This window comes from Apus apus, chromosome W (genome assembly GCF_020740795.1).
Source record: "Apus apus isolate bApuApu2 chromosome W, bApuApu2.pri.cur, whole genome shotgun sequence".
In the NCBI taxonomy this organism is placed as follows: Eukaryota; Metazoa; Chordata; class Aves; order Apodiformes; family Apodidae; genus Apus; species Apus apus.
In genome coordinates, this window is record NC_067311.1 from 668,886 (window position 1) to 685,589 (window position 16,704).

The window sequence follows — 16,704 nt, forward strand, 5'->3', positions numbered from 1 at the left end:
ACTCAGGCATTAGTGACCACAGCCACCAGCACCAATGCCCAATTAGCATCTCAACTCATCTGAAAATTAGGGGGCGGGAGGGGTGTTGATTCCCCCAGTTAGGATATCCCATCTCCAGCTGCTCCCAGAGAGGACAACGGGTCCTACAGAGAGGACAGCAGAGGAAGAGAAAGAAACAGAAGGACAAGTGAAAGGGGGAGAGGAAGTGGTGGGGGAAAAAAAATGAGGTCTTTGACCTGGCAACTTGCTTTAAACCTTGGTAAGCCAAGCCGAGCTCTCCATCTTCATTGAGATACCCCCAGTCCTCAGTCTTGCTAGAAAGAAAGGACAGAAAAAGGAAAGGAGAGGACAGAGAAAGACAAAAGGTCAATTGCAGTGGAAGGGGGAAAGGTGCAGAACCCTCATTACATTAAATTAATATTTATTTTAAAGCACAGTCTTACTGCATTGTCATTCCCTTTCCACCATGGAGGAGGAGAACCATGCCCTAGTTGTGCCTCCTACAACACTCCTGGCAACTGGAGCTTCTCCTCCTTCCCCAACTATGAAACACATCCTCATGCAGCCCTTTCCTCCTTGACCCATCTCACCCCCAAATCCTTCAGGTCAGAAAGGACCATTGGAGATTCTCCAGTCCAACCTCCCAGCAGGTTATCATCACTCCAGAGATGTTACTGTTTTTATGAAAAATGCCCAACTCCTGGAGGTCACAGCTTGGGTTTTTGTTTCTGTATGGCTGAACTGCTTCCTATGTGGTTGTCCACCCCACAGCAGCTAGCCAACATCCACATTAGAACCTTATCCTTAAAAACCATGGAGGAAAAAAATGGACCAAGAGGGATAAATGAGAGAGCAGAAGTCAGGATGAGGGGAAAGGCAGAGGTATCCAAACAGAGACAGGGTCAAATCATAGACACTGGCCCAGCCTGGAGAAGAGAAGGCTCCAGGGAGACCTGAGAGCACCTTCCAGTGCCTGAAGGGGCTCCAGGAAAGCTGGGGAGGGGCTTGGGACAAGGGCAGGGAGGGATGGGATGAGGGGGAAGGGATTAAAACTGGCAGAGGGGAGATTGAGGTGAGACATGAGGAGGAAATTCTTTGCTGTGAGGCTGGTGAGACCCTGGCCCAGGTTGCCCAGAGAAGCTGTGGCTGCCCCATCCCTGGCAGTGTTGAAGGGCAGGTTGGATGGGGCTTGGAGCAACCTGGTCTGGTGGAAGGTGTCCCTGCCCATGCAGGGGGGTTGGAACTAGATGGTCTTTAAGGTCCCTTTCAGCCCAAACCATTCCATGCTTCACAGCCTCATTACCTTGGAGATACAGGTCTGGGACAGCAGCTGGTGACCTGCACCTTTTTGGCCACCCAGTTCTAAAAGCTCTTCACAACTTTTCATTCTGCAGTCACAGTCCTTTGCTCATGTTCATACAGGCATGATTAAAATCCTAATTAAGTCATGATCTTCCCCAGCCTGGGCTGCTAAACAACCTTCTGCAACCAGTTGACAAAGTGACAAGGTGTGTTGTGTTTATGAAAAGCCATTCAAAATATACCCCAACTCTTAGTCCTGCTCCTATTTCTGCACTGGAAGCAAAGTAAAAAACCCAGTTCACCTCCACGTTGGCTTTTCTACCTGCCCTGTATCTCCTGCCCTTGGGGACAACCTGCCCCAAAGATGAGGGCTCCTCACCCAGTAGAACACCTCTATCTTGGGTCCCATCTTTACAGCCTGGCTTTGACCCGAGGTCCAGAACACAAGCCAGAAGTTGGCAGCTCTCTAAAACATGTTGTTAATTGTGGTCTTCACCTCATCTCTCACACGTTGGTGATGGAAGTGGAAGGGACGTGGGCCACACTTACCGGTTGGTCTCACACATCCCCTGGTAGGCTTCAATCGCGTCCTCCTGGTCAATGTGCTTGTCACTGTTGGGCCAGCTGGCACTGGTGGTGATGCTCTCCTAAAGTCAAGATGCAAAACACAGCAGCATGACATCCTGTACATCTCCTCCTATCCTTTGAGGTTCCTGCTACCAAGCAACTCCCAACCATCCTTAAGACATTCCTCAAGGCATCCATCAGACTACAGAGAGCTCCTGTGACCTCATGCTCGTGCAAAGAGACAGCAGCAGAGATCAGGAGGTGGAAGAAGAATACAGAGAACCTAGGAGGGAGATATGGAGGGTGTGGGGTCTGAAATACAAACCATACCAAAGCCATCAGGAATGATAAGGTAGTGAATTGAAAAGCCTAAGTGAGTTTTCTGAAAATATCCACTGCCATAGGAACATGGTCTACACAAAAAGGCCTCAAAGGACCGTGATGGGACATGCTCCCTTCCTTGCCTACACACCACTAGAAACATGTTACAGCTGCACCAGCATCACATGAGCAGAATCTGGCCCAGAAGCTCTTTTTCCCCATCTTATTTCCTTGCTGAACAAGCCAGTTGTCACAAAACACCATCAGGAACATCTCAGACCACCATGCCGTAGTGTAGGGCTGGAGAACTTGTTCCTTGTGGGCTGGCTAGACCATCATCAGGTGTGGGGTCAAGAACCTTACAGCAGTATAGACCCCCACAGAACATACAGTCCTGGGCTAAAATGATGGCTGAACCTCCTATAACCCTGCAGAACCTCCTAGAACCTCCCTGAGCCATTCTGCCACCCAGAGCCTACAAAAGCAGGAATGTCTTGGCTCAGGCAGGCAGTGAATTTTCAGGAACAGAAGAAGCAAAGGAAAAGCACTACCATTCCCTTCTCCATTACCATGTTTTTCCCCATCTCTTTTTGCTGGGCTGCCTTCATAATCTGCGTCCTCAGGATGAGCACCTCTTCCTTCCTCACTTCCAGCTCCTCGCTGGCCGATTTCAGCTGATTCAGGAGGAGGTTGTAGCTGTCCTGAATGTCACTGGAGGAGTTGTTCTGGGTTGCTCGTTCTGCCAGAGCCTTCCTCAGCTCATTGAGTTCATTTTTCAGCTTCTTGTTCTCTGACTCCAGCTCTTGCCTCTGGAAAACACCAGGAACCAGTTTCTCTAACTGCCTTGCAGTGCCTCATCTTCTCCTGAGACACCTCTAAGATAATTCCATTACCAATGATCAATTCATGCCAGGATCTGGATTTTCCTGCACATCCAGCCACTTCTGGCTCAGAATAAGATTCTGGCTGTAATCAATGACTTGTTGCCATTTAATAACAACACCACAGGGGGACAGAAGGGACATCTTTTATTTGTTGACACTATTTTTAAACCACAAGCCCCACGTTGTTTAAATCCTCTTTAATATTCATTAGATCAGATGGAAGATGCTGCTTTACACAACCATCATGGCAAATCCCAGACTGGTTTGGGTTGGAAGGGACCTTAAAGATCATCCAGTCCCAACCCCCCTGCATGGGCAGGGACACCTCCCACCAGCCCAGGTTGCTCCAAGCCCCATCCAACCTGCCCTTCAACACTGCCAGGGATGGGGCAGCCACAGCTTCCCTGGGCAACCTGGGCCAGGGTCTCACCACCCTCACAGCAAAGAATTTCCTCCTCATGTCTCACCTCAATCTCCCCTCTGCCAGTTTGAATCCATTGCCCCTCATCCCATCCCTCCCTGCCCTTGTCCCAAGCCCCTCCCCAGCTTTCCTGGAGCCCCTTCAGGCACTGGAAGGTGCTCTAAGGTCTCCCTGGAGCCTTCTCTTCTCCAGGCTGAACACCCCAACTCTCCCAGCCTGTCTCCAGAGCAGAGCTGCTCCAGCCCTCCCATCCTCTCCATGGCCTCCTCTGGACTCTCTCCACCAGCCCCATGTCCTTCCTGTGCTGGGGACCCCAGCCCTGGCCCCAGTCCTGCAGGGGGGTCTCAGCAGAGCAGAGCAGAGGGGACAATCTCCTCCCTGGCCCTGCTGGGGATGCATCCAAGGACATGGTTGGTTTCTGGGCTGCCAGAGCAAGTTGCTACTTCATGGCCAGCTTTCCATCCACCACCCAGAGATCAAGGTGCTTCCCCTTCCCTGCTGCATTTTGACCCTTTCCACAGCATTCTTGCAGAATTCCACTTACCTACACAATATCTGCTTGGTGATCAGCTTGGGCAGAACTAACTCATGTGAGAATGGCTGGGGAAGGGGCATAGGGGGGGGGGGTAACGTCTACACTTTCTGCAGGGTGTAGCTCACACAGCTGTGTCAACCTCATTTCCACAGGAAACAAGTGTTATCATTATAAATCCTTCCAAATTATAAATAGCAGAGGTGTGAACAGAAGAGCTGATGTGGCATCTGGGGAGACACTGGGAGCTGAACAAAGTCCCAGAGCAGAGCCAGGGACTTTATACCATCTACCATTTAAAAACAAATGCTAAGAAATGCATCAAATCCAGCAATTCCCCCACATCCCCATTAACCAAGGCTCAGCAGAGGGAGGATCTGAGCTCCTGGGGTTTCTGGAACTGTCCTTAAAACAGGAGTTTGAAAAGCACGTGCATGGCAGGAAGTCGATGCCCAACTGGGTTGAACTCTTCTTGCCACTTGGCTCAAGTACCAACTCACCTCCCACTCTTTGCTGATCATCCTCAGAGACAGAAGGAGGAAAAGAAAGTGATTAACTGCACTTCTACACAAATAAGTGCATTTCTAAACAAATTAACTCTTCTGTGATATCTGTTATTTGCTGCATAAGACTCCTGCTTCTCTTTTTTTTTCCCCTCTCCTTTTTTCCCTCCTTTTTCTTTTTCCTTCCTTCCTTCCTTCCTCGCTCCTTCCTTTTTTCTTTTTTGAAGACCTCAACCACACTCCTAACTCCAGGGACTGGTCATACCAAGCAGAGCTCTGGTTAGAAATGAAGTCAGGAAGATCAGGGAAGAATGTTAAATCAACAACCCTGCTCCAAAAGCTCAGGCCCTGAGTTTTTAATTAATTCCCTACTCCTTGGTTGATTTTGGTCATGGAGCAATTTTTAAATATCTACAGACTTGGGTGAGATGCCTGTTGTCTCCCACCTGTACACTCCTTTTGCACCTTTGTGACGTCCTCAAAAGGGTTGTCAGGGCCTGGCCCAGGCTGCCCAGGGCAGGGCTGGAGTCCCCATCCCTGGAGGGGTTTCCAAGCCGTGTAGATGTGGTGCTGAGGGCCATGGGGCAGTGGTGGCCTTGGCAGGGCTGGGGTGATGGTTGAACTGGATGATCTTAGAGGTCTTTTGCAACCAGAACAATTCTGTGACTCTATTCTGGGTGCAGTTAAAGGGGGAGGACACAACCCACCCAAGCCACAACAGGAGCCTACCAGGTTTGGGTCTCTCTGTATGTTACAGGGAGAAAATGATGGAAGAACAACTTCCAGGATTTAAAGATGAATTGTAGGGTAGGGCAACAGATGGAAAGACACAGGATGACTGTGGCCAAACAGCAACCACAGCTGGAGGCTGTTACTGCAATCTATGCAGCAGATTGATTTGGTTTTGACCTGAGTGGCACCTTGGGGATGCAAGGACAGCAGACCAGGAGTAGAGTTGGAGCCTGGAACAAGAAACATTGTGGGCTTCAGCTGCAAGGACTCACACCTTCTGTGTGCAAAGTGCTGAGACCTGCAGTGTCATGTCAAAGGAAACCCAAGAAAGTCCCAGTGGGAACATGTGGGGAAAAGCATCCTTCACCAGAAGTGGGTTTGTTACTGCCATGGATGACTCAACCAGGTAGATCAGAGAAGAAAAGATGTTGCTCCAGAGAGGAACCTACCCCAGGCCAAGCAGCTGATGGAGAGCTAGAGCTTCCAAACCACTGTCTCTAACAGTCAGACCTGATTTCAAGAGGCTTTGGGTGATGACCACATCCAGGCAATTTATTTGGGCTGCTGGAGCCATGCAGTAGGTGACAGCACTAGGTAGAAGCTCCTCACTCACCTTCAGGCTGTTGTATGCAAAATCTTCATGCTCTGAAGTCCCTTCAGTCTTTGTTTCCATCACCTATGTATGATGAAAGACAAAGGAATATTTAAAAGCAGCCAGAGGAACTGGCACAGGGTGGCCAGCCATGCCACCATGACAGCCAGCTCCACCATAATCATAATAGTAATCATGTTATTAATTGGCATTAGACAGAGTCCCAGCAACACAGAACAGGGCAGGAGCCACTTGAGAAAATGGTTTAATCTCTGATTAATATCTTGTCAACTGTGGCTCGTTGCAGCTTACAAACCAAGGCAGTCATTAGGGAACAGCCTTCAAGAGAGCAGGTGGGAAGCTGGTGTTCAATCAAGGAGGAAATGCTGGAGAAGTTGCCTGTTCCATGTGCTTCCTGCAAATGGCTGGAGGTTACTGGGCTGCCAGTCATCCTGATTTTTTCCATGTATTTGCTTTTAAAATTCTTTCCAAGCAAATGACCCAAGTGTAGAAAGCTTTTCTTTTCACCAGGAAGAAGGTATCAAAGGAACATCCCTACCCTGCAATCCAGAGGAAAGGAGGAACATCTGCTAACAGTTCCCTGCTATTTCAGATTTATTATAGCATTTTAAAGCTATATTCCTGTACTATCATCACTGGGGATTAAAAAAAACCCACAGAGATTCTAAATCTAAACCTGCTATAACCAGTTTATATTCAAAAAATCAGCTCACATCTCCTGTCCAATTGTCCTTAGCTGCCAAAAAACTTGCTCTCCATTTCCCAGCTGGATTCGCTGCCTCTTGACTTGAACTTGTTCCTCTCAAACCTCAATTCCTCCATCACATGTCCTCAGGTGACCAAGGAAAACCAGTTACTAACATGAAATATCAATGAAAAGACAACTCTCACCTGGGATTTCTTGCTCTCTTGCTCTTTTTTCTCCAGCTGGGTTTGCAGCTTCTTCCTCTCCTGCTCGAGCTCCCTCACTCTCTTCTGGAGCTTTAGGAAGAGGGTCATGTCCATGGCTGCTTTCTCCATCCCAACCTCCTGGAAAAGACCAGGAGAGGGGAAAAAGGGGAAGATCTCAGTCAAGTTTTATACCCACAGTGCCAGATGTGGCAGTGGCAATCCCAGCCAGAGCCAGGAACAGGAGCATCCCAAGGCAGGTGCTTCCAAAGACCAAATACCCCATTTTCATAGAATCCCAGACTGGTTTGGGTTGGAAGGGATTTTACAGATCACCTAGATCCAACCCCCCTGCATGGGCAGGGACACCTCCCACTAGACCAGCTCACTCAGAGCCCCATCCATTTTAAGCTCCTATTTTTAATGTCAATGACATTTTAATGTCAATGTTAATGTCATTTTAATAAATCACTGAATATTTAACAGCCCAGCATATAAGCAGGTTGGTGGTGGCCACAGGTAAGAACCTTGAGATACTCTACTGAGTCCCTTCTAGCCAAGTATTTAGCAGCTGCTTTTTAATTGGCTTTGCCTGGAGTATTTTATATTAAAGGATGGTCAATACTGATGATTTTACTAAATATGGTCCTACAGATCCCATGAATATTCATCATCCATATGTGGTCTTGAGTCACGAAAGTGGAGTTTAGAAAGCAGCCTGATCCAGCAAATGTAAACAACAACCATGTTCCCCTTTTCCATGCAATTCTTGACAGGGAGGGAATCATTTACACTGCACTTTTCTGCATTAAAGAGACTGTTGGTTACAGGAGCTATGCTGGGCAGCAAAGCAGCCCTGGAGATGAATGGGAATGGAAATATGGGGGCAAGGAACTCTGATGTCCTTGTGGAGAAGAATCATCACAGCATCATGGCTCTCAGTGCAAGGAAGAACTCCAATTGCACTGATGGATCTTCATCAGTCTGGTGTGGGCAAAGGACAATACTGAGAATCACAGAATTGTTCTGGTTGGAAAAGACCTTTAACATCATCCAGTCCAACCATTCACCCAGCCCTGCCAAGGCCACCACTGCCCCATGGCCCTCAGCACCACATCTACACGGCTTGGAAACCCCTCCAGGGATGGGGACTCCAGCCCTGCCCTGGGCAGCCTGGGCCAGGGCCTGACAACCCTTGCCAGCAAGAAATGCTGCCCAAGATCCCATCTCAGCCTCCCCTGGCACCACTGGAGCCCATCTCCTCTTGTCCCATCCCTTGTTCCTGGGGAGCAGAGCCCGACCCCCCTGGCTCCAACCTCCTCTCAGGCAGCTGCAGAGCCAGCAGGTCTCCCCTCAGCCTCCTTTGCTCCAGGCTGGACACCCCCAGCTCCCTCAGCTGCTCCTCCTCACACTTGTGCTCCAGCCCCTTCCCCAGCTCCCTTGCCCTTCTCTGGACACGCTCCAGCCCCTCCATCTCCTTCTTGTCCTGAGGGGCCCAGACCTGACCCCAGGATTCCAGGTGCCCCCTCCCCAGGGCCCAGCACAGGGGGACCATCCCTGCCCTGCTCCTGCTGGCCACACCAGTGCTGACACAAGCCAGGATGCTGGTGGCCTTCTTGGCCACCCTGGCTCATATTCAGCTGCTGTTGACCAACATCCCCAGGTCTTTCTCCACCGGGCACTGTCTTCACTTAATTACATTTAGATCCCTAATTAAGTCTGACCTCTCAAGCAAGTAAGCACTTGCCATAGCACCACAACCCTGCAGCCCTTCTCACACAATTTACAATCTGTTTCTTTAGCACAAAATCAGTTTAATCCCTCAGTCCAATCCACATTCCTCCTACATGCTCCAAGACCCACATCAATCATCCCTCTCCTCCTCCCCATGCCTGCCTGGTTTCCTGTACCTCCACTTGCTGTATCACATCCTCGGTATCTCCTAGTTCAGAGGTTGAGATGGATGGATAATTGGAATCAGACTCCAAGCTGCTCTGGTTGGATGGGTTCCTCCTGTGCCCTGGTGCTTGCTGCCAAGGAGAGATGCAGATACATCATGAGTTCAGTGTTTAAGGAAGGATTCCTCACAAAACCATGTTTCTTAGAGCAAACATGTGTCCATATATTAAGGTGACCTTAACAAAAGACTTGGCTGTCACGTTCTAGTGAGTTCCATTTCCTACTTCTTACACCCTACCACAACATTAATATTAGCACAAGGGAATAATTTCAAATGTGAAGTGATGAAGAAGCAGAGTTGAAAATTTCTGCAAGAATTCAAAGCTTTTCATGACACCAGATGCCTGTTGAGTCCAAACATGCCCATCTGAGCTCAAGATACTGCTGTTCAGGGCCCTCCAGGACTGTTCAGCCCTTCAAGGCTTCCTTAAAACTCTCAACCTTCCACCTAATGCAGCAGCACTCCAATTATTATCTCATTTTCAACAGTTCTTCTAACACTTGAGCAAAGCTGAACTTCAAAACTGAAGCCATGTTTTTGGGTGTGGCTTTTTCTGTTGTTTTTTTTTAATCCAACACCTACACTTGCACATCACCAAAACAAAGAGCAAAACTAGGAGCTTTTGCTGGGATTCACAGATATCTCCACATAGTTGTGTGAAAGATCAGGCTCCTTTTTGAAGGCACACACATGGTTTGGCTTCAGTCTTAAAAACCAGTTCCATCTTGGAAACATCAAGCAGAAACTGCACCGTAATGTCAGTTTCAAATATTTTGGGGATGAGTGAACCACATTATCCAGGCACCAAGATCAGGTCCAGGACACAACACAACAGGGATCATTTAATTTCCATTACCTTTATAACAGTCATTTCATCCCTCAAGTTGTCATATCTCTGCTCCAGCCCTGAATATTCTTTTACCAGGTTCTGGTAACGAGACCTTTCTTCTTCCAGCTCTTTCTTCATCTGGATGTTTTCCTCAACTGTGTTTTGTGCAAGTTCATCTTTAAAATGAGAAGAAAAAAAAATCAAAATGAAAAGAAATTACCATCTTTGTCTCTGAAATGAACTTCTTGTAAATGTGTGATGATAGTGACTAATTAACAAAAAATTATCTCTGCCAAGATTTTTTAAAATACATATAAGCATTCTTTAATATTTAGAGCCTATTAAAAATCTAGATCTGTCTCCTTGCCATTTGGAACAGCTTGAGCTCTTCTGCTCAGACAGCAGAGTTCTCTGCCACTGGGGTTAGAAGAAGAACCTCCAGCACCTACAAACCATCAGGTCTATTATGTTTAAATCACCAGTTCCCATGGGCCAGCCATAAACCCACTGAAGAAAAGACCAGCACAGGGGCAATGGTCTGAAGCTTAAAGAGGGGAGATTCAGGTTGGACATTAGGAAAAAGTTCTTTGCTGTGAGGGTGGTGAGACCCTGGCCCAGGTTGCCCAGAGAAGCTGTGGCTGCCCCATCCCTGGCAGTGTTGAAGGGCAGGTTGGATGGGGCTTGGAGCAACCTGGGCTGGTGGGAGGTGTCCCTGCCCATGCAGGGGTGGGACTGGATGATCTTTAAGGTCCCTTCCAACCCAAACCAGACTGGGATTCTGTGATTCTATAAGTATGGAAATAAATTCACATTTAAGAAGTGGCACTTGCTACATTTCAAGACTTTTCTGCCTGTTTCCCACCACCAGATTGGGCACAGAAGGAAACCAAGAGCAGCACCTCATTCTAATGTCACCATCTACCTGTGGTAAGACTGTGGAGGCTGAAAGTACTTTACATCCAAATAAATCCTCTTTTTTAAGTTTAAAACTCCCTTTTGGAAGCAAGTCTGGTCTCTCCTCTTTCTGAGACACCAGGCAAATACAGTCTGTGTGTCCTTTTAAATGGGAGGACACCAAACAAACCCCCCTTCACTTGCCTTCCCAAAGGTTTGATGATCCAAAAGCATCTCAGAAGAGATGAAGAAATATTTGCAGCAAGTTTCTTTTGAACATGTTATTTTCCTTCCTTTATTTTCCATCAGGTTGAGAGCAAGAAGTACTTTGAAAAGAGTGATCATAAATAAAAAAAGCTCAATCCCTACACAAGAGTTTCTTTTGTGGCTTTGGATTTTCCCAGGTTACTTTTCCTCTACCTACATCTCACCATCTAAATCTCTGCTTTAAAAAAAACCCCACACTCCCAGACTCCTGTGACATTAGAGAAATCCTCTGTCACAGCTCAATATCATCTTGGCTCTTTTTTTCACCAATCTTGGGATGTTGTTGCTCTCCACCTTGAGTAGTTTCACTGCCTCCCTCATCATCTGGATGAATGCTGAACTAAAAAGCCCTTTTGGGTGATTTATTCCATATTTCACCAATGAAACCAGCCTCTGTCTTGCCACCCACCAGCAGGGCAGCCCAAAGAGATCTAAGCCTACCCAAAATCCCAGGAAAGGGGTGTGGGAAGAGTTCAAGGCAGGGGCTAATCGCAAACAAAAAAAGCAGGAAAAACAGATTTCAGGGGAGTTCAGCTCCTTGTTTACTGGAGACATTAAAAGCATTTTTTTTTTCCTTACCTTCAGCTTGACACAGGATCCTGCTGTTCAGCTCCTCTTTTTCCTGCTTCAGGAGAGCATTTTCTTCTTCCAAGTCAGATATCCTCTAGGAAAAAAGGCAAGGAATTACTGCTGGCTGCAGGGCAGAGCCTCTGCAGGGGGACTGCAGCTCACCTGGCTGGAGACAAGGAGCTTTGTTGGAGCTTGCTTTGCTTTTTCAAAGATCTAGCTCCTTGTGCTCTGCCAGTTCTCCTCTGCACATCAGGAGCTGAAGGGTAGGAGAACCACACTGCAAGAACTTGGCTCTTCCCAAGTGTATTTCTCCCTTCATTTGATGTTTTCAGCAGAATCTGACAAAATACTCAGCAGCAGGACTTGGTGACCATGATCTGAACTCCTACAAGCGATCATCAAATCATTACCCCCACACCTCAGTGGGTTTCATTGCTGTCCTCAGGTCAGAGCACTGCTCACTGTTGGGGACAGAACATCTGCTGGTCCTTTCAAGCCATGTAGCATTTAAGTAGTAGTGGTGGACACTGGAACAGGTTGTCCGTTGTCCAGGGAGACTGTGGATGCCCCAGCCCTGGAAGGTGTTGATCATGAACTCTCCTGCCCAACAAACTTAATTTGTGATGGCTGGAAAACAAAACTAGACAAAAATAAGGAGTATTTTCAATCACATAGGAGGGATGTATTAGAACTGGAAGACTTGGTATAATCCATACAATTGTTGCCAGGTTTATAAATCCCCATAGCCAGTGCGGCTTAGAGATTTTCAATATGTGAACTTCAGTGACTGAGCTTGTTTTTCACATTCCTGTTTCTATATGAAATAGACATAAGCTGGAATTCAACCTTTGTGTTGATGGAGACCCCAGGAGAAGGAAAACAGTCCATGAAATACAAGTAGAGGCAAAAGGAGCAGGTCACACATGGGCCAAGCAGCACAAACTCCATCTCTGGTACCTACACTGGGACCTTTTGTACCTCATGCTCATCTTTCCACAGGAAACATCTTAGAAGATGTTTCAAGTTCAACTGCTGTGAAGGATTTTTATGGAATGTGATGAGCAGTGAGTGCTCATGATGGCTTCAGCCCTTACTTAAGTGTTCCACTGGAACCACCTGCTCCTGAGATCTTGCTCCAAACCTCCCCTAATCTTGTGAGGTTGATGGCATTTAGGATTTTACTAAGACAAGTCCTGGCCAGGCTTTGAATCATCCCAGCTTATCAAATGAGAAGATGAAGTGCTACCAAAGAAGCCCTAGGAATAGCTGTTGGTACTGACCCAGATCTGAGTGGGTTTAAAGATCTGATGGTTTAAAGGTCATCACAACATGGAATGAGAACTACTACTCTAAAATTAAGCAGTTGGGAAAGAAGAGATGCAAGGAGGAGATTAAAAGACCTTTTTTTCAGTAACAAGATCACAACTAATATGGATTTGCAGATGTTGCAGCCCCAGCTCAAGTCAGTAAAATTAAAGCTCTCACTCAGAAGTGTCTGATGACTTAGGAAATCATCTCCAGAGCAAGATCATCCCACCACAACCACAGTGCAGCCTTGGTCTTGAAGGTCCAAACTGCTTCTCACACTTGAATTTGGTTTCATGGCTTTTGGGAGGTATTAAAACGATTCCAAAATCTCCATTGAAATTTTTCTCAGAAAGTCTTTTGGCTAAACAACTGCTTCCAAGAAGGAAACAGGTCTTCTCCATCTTGTCATTCATGAGGAACCAAAGGGAGAAACTGAAAGCTAACGGCAGAGGTGGGACCCTGCAGTGCTCAGCAGCAATGTTTTGTAATTGAATCATTTCTTCTCATGGTAGAATGCAGATTATTAGCTCTGCTGGAGGCACTTCTACAAGGGAAAGGCTTTTGCTTTGTTTTCCTGCTTTTTGAAAGCATTTCTTGAGTCATTAAATGAACCTTTCTTCTGAGTGCTCAAAGGGGATTCGAAAGCAAGAACAAAGAGGAGGAGTTTTTTTCCCCAGCTGCATCACCTTGAAAATAAAGCATCTTTTCAGGCTCTAAAAGCCTGTGCTGGAGCCAGCTAATGAACTGAGTCCTGTGCCAAAAAGGAACTTCTCAATTGGTGCTGGAGAAAAGAAAAGCATTTGTTCCATGTCCCTGTGTGGGTAAAACACATGTGCAAAGAACAGAGGAACTTCTCTGACAGCTCTTGGTCCAGCCAAGAGACAACACAGGTAAAAGCTTGAAGCTCTTCAGTGAAGAACATCCAAAAACGTGGCTCATATGTGTTCAGATTAAGTTATCCTGACCATGGAGCCCCCACAGCTACTCACCCCAAACCACCAGCCAAGGGTTCAGCCACCAGAGGAGGCTGGGAAGGACAGGTGATGCCAAGTGCTCCAGAAGAGCCCCATCTGGACACTCTTCCACCATAATTAACACACAGCTAATCCCGGACGTGTTTTATCTCCAAAAGTGACTCATCTTCAGGGTGTCACACAAAAAGTGCCATTTTGGAGTAACAGCTGCAGAATGGGTTTTGCTGTTCAATGGATTGAGTAGAAAAGTCCTAAATGCTTTGCAAGAGCAGGATCAAAGAAACCACTTCAGCCACCAGGGCAGAAGAAGAAAGATCATGGATAGAACCTGAGCAGTCATAAGCATTCACAGAAGGAAACCAATTCCATCTCTTAGTGCTTTAGGTCATGACTGAGGATGTGAAGGTGGCACAAAATGAGCCTGATAAGCAAAGACATTCAGGGTAAAAGGTACATTTTTGCTATCTGCAAAACCTTACAGAAACATTTTGGATGAAAGAGAACTCTAAGATCATCCAGTCCAACCATTCCCCCAGCACTGCCAAGGCCACCCCTGCCCCATGGCCCTCACCTAGATCCAACCCCCCTGCATGGGCAGGGACACCTCCCACTAGACCAGCTCACTCAGAGCCCCATCCATTTTAAGCTCCTATTTTTAATGTCAATGACATTTTAATGTCAATGTTAATGTCATTTTAATAAATCACTGAATATTTAACAGCCCAGCATATAAGCAGGTTGGTGGTGGCCACAGGTAAGAACCTTGAGATACTCTACTGAGTCCCTTCTAGCCAAGTATTTAGCAGCTGCTTTTTAATTGGCTTTGCCTGGAGTATTTTATATTAAAGGATGGTCAATACTGATGATTTTACTAAATATGGTCCTACAGATCCCATGAATATTCATCATCCATATGTGGTCTTGAGTCACGAAAGTGGAGTTTAGAAAGCAGCCTGATCCAGCAAATGTAAACAACAACCATGTTCCCCTTTTCCATGCAATTCTTGACAGGGAGGGAATCATTTACACTGCACTTTTCTGCATTAAAGAGACTGTTGGTTACAGGAGCTATGCTGGGCAGCAAAGCAGCCCTGGAGATGAATGGGAATGGAAATATGGGGGCAAGGAACTCTGATGTCCTTGTGGAGAAGAATCATCACAGCATCATGGCTCTCAGTGCAAGGAAGAACTCCAATTGCACTGATGGATCTTCATCAGTCTGGTGTGGGCAAAGGACAATACTGAGAATCACAGAATTGTTCTGGTTGGAAAAGACCTTTAACATCATCCAGTCCAACCATTCACCCAGCCCTGCCAAGGCCACCACTGCCCCATGGCCCTCAGCACCACATCTACACGGCTTGGAAACCCCTCCAGGGGTGGGGACTCCCCCCCTGCCCTGGGCAGCCTGGGCCAGGGCCTGACAACCCTTGCCAGCAAGAAATGCTGCCCAAGATCCCATCTCAGCCTCCCCTGGCACCACTGGAGCCCATCTCCTCTTGTCCCATCCCTTGTTCCTGGGGAGCAGAGCCCGACCCCCCTGGCTCCAACCTCCTCTCAGGCAGCTGCAGAGCCAGCAGGTCTCCCCTCAGCCTCCTTTGCTCCAGGCTGGACACCCCCAGCTCCCTCAGCTGCTCCTCCTCACACTTGTCTCCAGACCCCTCAACGTCTACAGTCTGAAGTCTCTTTCTCCCACTAGAATGCCTTCTTGTACAATGGTAACAGCATTGGACCACCTCAAGAGATCCAGAAAGTTGATGAGCACACATGAAGGAGGAGAAAAGAGTTCAGTCCACAACAAGCCCTCGTGTCCCACATCAGGCAGGGCTGAGGAAGGACAACTTCCTAATATTTACAGCATCTACAACAGCCTTCTCCAATAGTGTGCATTACACATCAGGAGGAATCACTGTGTGCACACTGGTGTAACCATGGTTACTAAAAGGGTGTGAAGTGATGGGAAAAGGGGAAATGTTTTCAAGCTGAAAGAAGGGAGATTAGATTGGACATATGGAGCAAATTCTTTGGTGTGAGGGTGGTGAGACCCTGGCCCAGGTTGCCCAGGGAAGCTGTGGCTGCCTCATCCCTGGCAGTGTTGAAGGGCAGGTTGGATGGGGCTTGGAGCAGCCTGGGCTGGTGGGAGGTGTCCCTGCCCATGCAGGGGGGTTGGACCTAGATGATCTTGAAGGTCCCTTCCAACCCAAACCAATCTGTGATGCTGTGTCCTTATTTCACACAGGTCTGGGTTTGGGGAGTTTCTTCTCAGGTGGCAGTACACAAGGTTCACAAGGCACAGAAATGGGGCCTTCTCCTGACATGAGGCCATTACTGCTCCTGCAGGCATCTCCACTTGCTCTTGCTGCCCCATGACCTGGTTGAAAAGCAAATTCTAAGGGCATCGAGTGGAAAAATACCATATAAAACTTAAAGAAAACAAATTAAGTCTTTCCCCTTCAGCCCTATGAAGAGTGTCCTTTCACCTGCATGACCACCTACAGAGCACGAGACATGATAAAAGATACGTACCTTTCTCAGCAGATCTTTCTCCTTGGTGTAGCTGTCTTCCACAACCTTCCTCTCCCCATGAGCTCTTTCAAGCTCCAGACGAAGATGCTCCATCTCTTCTTGCAAGCTGACCAGCTGGTTGCCATCACCCTGGTGACTCTGCTGATACTGCAGCAGCTCCTTCTTCAACTTTTCCACCTCGGAGGAGTGGGCAGATGTGAGTGTAGAGAGCTGCTCATTCAGAAGTTTGTATTCCTTGTTCTGCAGCCAAAACAGAGAAGAAATAAAGACCAGGAGAAAGGTCAATGCATGGACTGATGGACTACAAAAACAAATTCCACAAAAAGAAAGCTGGACTTAGAGGAACCTCATGAGGTTCAACATGAATAAGTGTAGAGTCCTGCACCTGGGAAGGAAAAACATCATGCACCAGTATAGATTAGGGGTTGACCTGCTAGAAAGCAGCCCCATGGAGAAGGACCCTGGGGTCCTGGTGGACAACAGGGTATCCATGGGACAGCAATGTGCCCTTGTGACAAGAGAGCCAACAGTATCCTGGGCTGCATTAAGACCAGTGTGGCCAGCAGGTCAAGGGAGGTTCTCCTCCCCCTCTGCTCTGCCCTGGTGAGACCAC

The 16,704-nt window shown here is 47.5% G+C and overlaps 1 protein-coding gene across 3 annotated transcripts in view; it reads right to left on the reverse strand.

Moving 5' to 3' along the window:
* Window positions 1-16,704, reverse strand: part of LOC127395156 (unconventional myosin-Vb-like) — a 135,496-nt gene that overhangs the window by 17,958 nt on the left and 100,834 nt on the right. For 2 of the 3 annotated variants that reach the window (XR_007891738.1, XM_051641627.1), the window contains exons 22-29: window positions 16,092-16,331; window positions 11,293-11,377; window positions 9,580-9,728; window positions 8,674-8,793; window positions 6,767-6,904; window positions 5,876-5,938; window positions 2,760-2,999; window positions 1,852-1,949 (exon numbers count right to left, since the gene is read on the reverse strand). Coding sequence is in view for 2 of the 3 variants with exons in the window: in XM_051641627.1 (XP_051497587.1) it covers window positions 1,852-1,949; window positions 2,760-2,999; window positions 5,876-5,938; window positions 6,767-6,904; window positions 8,674-8,793; window positions 9,580-9,728; window positions 11,293-11,377; window positions 16,092-16,331 (1,133 nt within the window). In the remaining variant the exon portion in view is untranslated. Of the gene's footprint in view, window positions 1-236; window positions 315-1,851; window positions 1,950-2,759; window positions 3,000-5,875; window positions 5,939-6,766; window positions 6,905-8,673; window positions 8,794-9,579; window positions 9,729-11,292; window positions 11,378-16,091; window positions 16,332-16,704 lie in introns of all 3 variants that reach the window. The other variant, XM_051641628.1, reaches the window with a different exon arrangement.